Genomic DNA, 6,321 nt, shown 5'->3' on the forward strand with positions numbered 1-6,321 from the left:
GACGAAACAGATCATGGATGAAAGGCACCTGATATATAACACACAAGTTGAAGATTTCCGACTAAAATCAATTTTAACATATTTATACTGCAATTTTGATACATTTTCATTGCAATTTTGACATCTTTTTAGTGCAATTTTAAGATATTTTTAATGAAATTTTATCCGGTCTTTAATTATAACTTAATACATCTAGTGCATAATCATTCAAACCCAATGTCTTCAATTATTTTCAGACAACTAACCTTACAGGGCTCAATGTAGCTAAGAACCCGCATTACACTCTTGGAGTATTGTATGGAAAAATTTTACGAACTATCCGTAAAATGCCAGAAGATGCTTCATACCGGAAATATACTGAAGAAATTGTTAGCACAAGAGCCAAAATTGTTCAGGAAGTATTGATAATATTGTGTGACTACTACAATTTGCCTAACTATTTTATCAATTATTTAAACATTGTATTTACAGAGTGAAACAGTAGAAGATTTTGAGAAAAAAATTAACTGTGGACAAGCTGAAGAACTAATTATTCAAGCCGAAAATGAATTGATTTTGACAAGAAAAATGCTGGCATTCAAACCTTGGGAATCAATAATTGCGAGACCAAATGCAGACCAATGGTCCTGGCCACCAGGAAAGTAATCCAATCGCTTAAATGTTGTAAAATAGTTAGTTTCCAATTTATTAGATAATAAATATGTATTCTACAAAATGTTTATTTATTTATTTTTTATTAAGTGAAAAACAAATAATTTTTTTTTTTATAATAACAATTAGTAAATTATTTTTGTGAAAAGTGAATTGTAAAATATTTAACAATAATGTGAAATATGAAAATGTATTACTAGAATAAAACAAAACAATAATATAATTGATGCATATATTAAAACAATGTGTTAGAAAATATTTTTATATACAAAATAAAATTAATGGTAAATATTTACTTACTAAATTAACTTAATTAAATTATTATCAATATGAATTAACTAAACAGTAACAATAAACAAAATATTAATCTTTAAATATAATTATAAAACCTATTAGTTAAAATGTTAATGAATCTGAGCATTTTTTCACAATAGTTTGCAGCAATATCACACAATGCATAAAAGGCATAAATAACCTATGACGAATCTAATTTTGTAGATGGAACATAACTAACAACTTCTTCCCAAACAAGTTCTGCAAAAAAAATTATGTGTTAACTTCAATATATAAATTAATTAATTTATAAACTTAAATTTTAATAATTAATTCATACAATTAAATTACTTCATGCTTATTATTTTTTATCAGAATTAGACTCATCGCTGTCATACAATTTTCAGTTGCACAATTTAATTGCATTATTCACTTACACCAGGTACAGCTCCAGGGGGACCCCTCCCAATTCTGTACTGTTTTTAAATAAAATGTATTTTGTTAACAAAAAATGCATATTATAATATTGACTATCATACGACACACACAAGTATGTAAATAGAGCTATAGAGATATGACGGTTGAAAGTTCTCCACACTTTGTAGACTAAAAATCTGGCTTTGTTCAAGGATGACTGAAGATAGACTATCAGCATTATGTCTAAATAATGTATATCATAAAGTAGAAATTCTAGATTAAATAGATCATATTATTGATATTTTTGTCAATTTTAAAAATAAACTTCAATTTGTGTATTAAAAATTGTTTTCTTTTTGTTATAAGATTTTTGTAAAATTAAAACTTGGCCCCCTAACCACGCTCTGGAGCCGCCCCTGAATTCCAGTGTTAAATAACAATAAGCTCCCATGCAACCGATCAATTTGACCAACTAATTAGTTTGTGTTTTGTCACATATCATTTAATTGTACGATTACATCCTATGTATCATAGCGTGACAAGATAGTTAGCATTTAGAGCGGTTATGATGGAACTATTGCCCAGTTGAAAATTGCATAGCAATGACTAGCCTTAAAGATGATAAATCTTCTTCCTTATTATAAATTTACAAAAAAAAAAATCAGTCTACATGGTTTTTTTTTTAAGCTTTTCAAACTTGATTGGAGTAAAAATGTATTCTGCCATGATGGTCAAATTATAAAAATTAAATTTCTAATACTAGTTCCACACCTTTCCATTTTTCTACAGTTAATTCCATATCTTCAAAGCTTTGATCATATGGAGGTGAATTAGGTTCATCAGTTGGATCGGCATATTGTGCTAGATATGGATGTGCAAGTGCTTTTTCAGCAGTCATTCTCTTGTCAGCATCTAGTTCCAACATCTCTTCTAATAATTTAATTGCTGTCCACAAATTAAATTATTAGAATTTATATGGAAAATGTCTTAAATTAAAACACTACCTAGTGGGTTAGCTCCTTTAAAAACTCCACCAAAATCTTTTTTTGGCATTACTGGTAGTGATTGTATATACTTTTTTGCCTGAAATATAAAATAATATAACAACATAATACATTAAATCTAAAAAACTAAATATCGGCTAACAAATTAAAAGTAGGAGACAAACAACAAACCTCCGAGCTTTTAATTTTATTTAAATATTCTATGGATGGTGTTCCACATAAAACTAATACACGTGTTAAATGATCCACATCTAAGTTTAAACGCTGTTAAGGATTATAAGCATGTTCAAACTATCATTTGTAACTTACCGATTCGCTGGATATTTTTTGCATCAGTTCACTTGATGGTGTGCCTAATATTTCCAAAATCAAATTTAATTGTTGTATGTCTTTATATGTCTTATAAGAAAAATGTATTCTATGTTAGGTTTTCTTTAATAGCAAGATAAAAAATTATTTAAAAGGATACGATCTGTGCCTGGAAATAATGTTCTTCCAGTCAAAAGTTCTGCCATGATGCAACCAACTGACCAAATATCAACTAAAGTTAAAAAATTATGTAATTAACCTACAGAATAAGTAAAAAATTGGTTTGAAAAATAAAATATTAATATTTTTTGGGGATTCAAATAATGATGTCTCTCCAGCAAAATTCTAAAATTATGTTTATTACTTTCTATAGTGGTTAATTACGATAGCTATTACTTATAACCAGGGTTCAATTATCCATTTATTTTTTTATGTCACAATTAAAAAATAAAATACTATTTAATTCAATTCTTGAACCTTCATGAACTGCGTATAATGTATGTCTTAGTCAGTAATTAATTTTAAATCTGAAACTTATTCATTAAATGTATGAGTACCAAAAAGATAAGAAAAGAAAATATAATTTCTATTTTTAATTTTATTTCTGTTTTCCATTTTGTTTTTTGATAGATTCTAATAGAATGTTGTATAATATGCCTGATAAAATAGAAATATGCCAAATGTGCCAAATAAGATTTCACATATTTAACCGTGGTACTTTGAAATGGATTTTTATGTCATCTAGCATTAAATACAAATTTGTAACATTGATATGCAAATGCATGGAGTCCTGCATGCAAAAGCCCTGCTCATAACCTTATAATAATGTAATGAATTTTCTGTTAAAAAGTTATTTTTAAATAAAATTAGTTAACTAATTAATCAAAAATTGTAAATTATTTTTATTATTGATTTTAATTAATAATTAGTTAATTTAATTAGTAAAAATAAGTTGTAAATAAATTAAATCATAATTACTAATTGTAATTGATACTGTAACTATTACTGAAAATCTTACATATTGTATAGTTTAATATTTTTACAAAAAAAATTAAAATAAATCAGCAATAATGAATAGAAAACGTTTAGTTAAGATAAAAAGAAGTTCAACAAAAAATATAAAAATTAATATTCTTAAATATCTTGAGATATTAAATATAAATCATAATAAAAATATATAAACTAAACCTGTTTGGTTATAATGCATCCAGTTTAACATTATTTCAGGTGCTCTGTACCACCGAGTAGCTACATATCCAGTCATTTCACTTTCAGTTGGTCTGGCCAATCCAAAGTCTAATATTTTAAGTTCACAATCTTCATTTACTCCAATATTTGACGGTTTCAAATCCTAAATCAATAATTTGTCAGACATTTGAAATTATAATATTATTAATTTTAAATAGATAATATAATTTCATACTCTATGAATAATTCCTGCTGAATGAATGTACTTTAAACCTCGTAAAATTTGATAAACCAAAAATTGAACATGATCATCAGATAATTTTTGAGTACGTATGATGTTGTTCAAGTCAGCTCCCATTAAATGTGTAACCATATACCTAAAACAAATAATTAAATCATTTCTAAAAAACAAAAGTGTAATGTTATACATTAACTTACAATTGATTGAAATTATTTATAGTATTGGTAGGTGTAAATACATCTAACAATCCAATTACCTAAATATCAAAAAAGATAGATTAATTTTTATTAAATTATAGTTTTGTTTTGGTATTATATATTCTTGTTATGTAAAACCTAATATGTAATTACATTTTAGTAAGTCAAGGTTAAATTAATTGAACAAAATATAACAATAAGATATACTTGAAAAATATGTGTTCATGAAAATGTTTACTTTATATGAGCTTTAAATAGTATACGTTAATCTTAAAAATGAACATACATTTTCATGGTTCATATGTTTTAACATGCGAAGTTCTCGATATGTGCGTTTAGCATGGACAGCTGACTGAAATGGTCTGGCAAGTTTCTTGATAGCGACTTTGAGACCAGTCTGATTGTCGACAGCAGAGCTATAAGTTGCAAACAAAAATATTCATGAAGTTCATAAAAACCAATACAACGAGAATAACAATAAAAAACGATTGTATGCTTTACCAAACTTGCCCATAAGCACCAAGACCGACGGGAGTGAGCATTTGGTACCGTTCAGGTACTTCCCATTCAGTTTTGTTTATCTCGATTTTGTAATACTTCATCGTTTAAACGTTGCTTGTTTATCGAAGAACGGTTCACGTGCGAAACTACCTACGACAGCGACATGTTAACGTTTACCGGAATTAATTTTAACTTTTATAATAAACACAGATCTCTAAATGAATAGAAAATAATAATAACAATAATAATAAAACGATTATCGAATCATAACTACACGGTTTCAGGGATCTATGAAGAAACGCTTCGACGCTTCTGCGCCTTGAGTGTTGTATTTTTTTTTTTATTCTTTAGAAAAGAAAAAGTTGTTTAAAATGCATTCCCGAATCGCGTTTTGCGATTGGACAGCCGCCTAGATCGCAGTGTTGCGCTCGGTGTGCTTTCCTTACAGACCAACCTTTCGTTCGGTTCGCACCACGGTCTAAGATTATATACCTAAACCTATTATCTTAGTCCGAGGTTTGCACCATAACAGTGATAACATGTAACGTTGCGATACTATCGATACCAAGTACTTTTTGTATTGATACCATGGTTTGTATACTTCACTTAATTTGATAAAAAAATACTGGTATTGATTTTTTTTTTATTTACAAGTCGAGGTGACTGGTCATTTTACTAGTAAATAAATGTATAAACATCATTACATGTAGACTAACATAAACATATAAATTAACAAAATTTCAGCAGGTAAATACTAAAATAGGTGTATATTAGGGTGTCCCTTATATATAGAAAAATTTTTTGTTATAATAGTCCAGCATACCCCCTAATTTTTTTCCTTTTGGTCTTAAACTGTTGTAAATGAAATATTTTCTCTCTAGGATAAAGTTAACCCGTGCCGAATTCTATTCAAAATTGGTTTATACGAACTCTAGTATTTCCGTTAAAACAGATACATTTCTTGGGCACCTCAACATTTTTCTTGTCTTAATTTTTTGTGCTACTGACTTACCAGATTTTTTACCACATTTTTGTGAATAATTTACAAAGATCTGGATAAAACGTGATAACACTTAAATTAATTGACTACTATTTCAGAATATTGTTATTTAATATATAAAAATCAATATTTTATTTTATTAAATGAACATTGAACATGGATTATTACAATTGGTATTTTCTCTTCAAAGTTTCTTTTTTGCAATCTGGATATATTTTTTGGTGTTCACTAACACATCGTAACACAAACTGCTTTTGTTCTTCATCTGCTGTGAGTAGACCGCGAAAATCCTGCATTAATTACACAGCTCTCTCCGCTGTATCGTTAACTCCTTTTAGGCATGAAACGACTTCTTTTGCTTGAATGAAATCCTTATTTATCTCCCATGAAGATATGGATGCCTGAAGAAATTGATCATTGAGTTCTAGGTGACTGAACAAATTCTTACTCTTCAAAGATACAAAGTCATCTAGGATCTTTTCTAAAAAAAGAAAAAAATAACGAAAATAATTAAAATAAATTTATAATATAATACTTATT

The 6,321-nt window shown here is 27.6% G+C and overlaps 2 protein-coding genes across 3 annotated transcripts; one reads left to right on the top strand and one right to left on the bottom strand.

The window, feature by feature from the left end:
- The first annotated feature begins 202 nt into the window (after window positions 1-202).
- On the top strand, window positions 203-715 carry LOC112681203 (NADH dehydrogenase [ubiquinone] 1 alpha subcomplex subunit 5). The gene is made up of 2 exons (XM_025551463.1): window positions 203-398; window positions 472-715. The coding sequence occupies exons 1-2, from the start codon at window positions 327-329 to the stop codon at window positions 643-645; spliced, it is 246 nt and encodes an 81-aa protein (XP_025407248.1). The 5' UTR covers window positions 203-326; the 3' UTR covers window positions 646-715.
- Window positions 716-1,000: 285 nt separating this feature from the next.
- LOC112681204 (mitogen-activated protein kinase p38b-like) lies at window positions 1,001-5,178 on the bottom strand. Of its 2 annotated transcripts, none has more exons than XM_025551465.1 (10): window positions 4,782-5,178; window positions 4,567-4,696; window positions 4,281-4,339; window positions 4,078-4,219; window positions 3,843-4,005; window positions 2,815-2,886; window positions 2,517-2,596; window positions 2,346-2,424; window positions 2,113-2,286; window positions 1,001-1,185 (listed from the first exon to the last, which is right to left on the bottom strand). In XM_025551465.1, exons 1-10 carry the CDS (start codon window positions 4,880-4,882, stop codon window positions 1,127-1,129), a joined length of 1,059 nt encoding a protein of 352 aa, XP_025407250.1. In that variant the 5' UTR covers window positions 4,883-5,178; the 3' UTR covers window positions 1,001-1,126. The 2 variants fall into 2 exon arrangements, with proteins under 2 accessions (XP_025407250.1, XP_025407249.1); XM_025551464.1 differs by lacking the exon at window positions 2,517-2,596 and adding an exon at window positions 2,655-2,734 and having other exon boundaries at window positions 1,002-1,185; window positions 4,782-5,176.
- Between the last annotated feature and the right edge of the window lie 1,143 nt (window positions 5,179-6,321).

Source organism: Sipha flava, unplaced genomic scaffold (assembly GCF_003268045.1).
Source record: "Sipha flava isolate LNK unplaced genomic scaffold, YSA_version1 18791_pilon_pilon, whole genome shotgun sequence".
NCBI classification, from domain to species: Eukaryota; Metazoa; Arthropoda; class Insecta; order Hemiptera; family Aphididae; genus Sipha; species Sipha flava.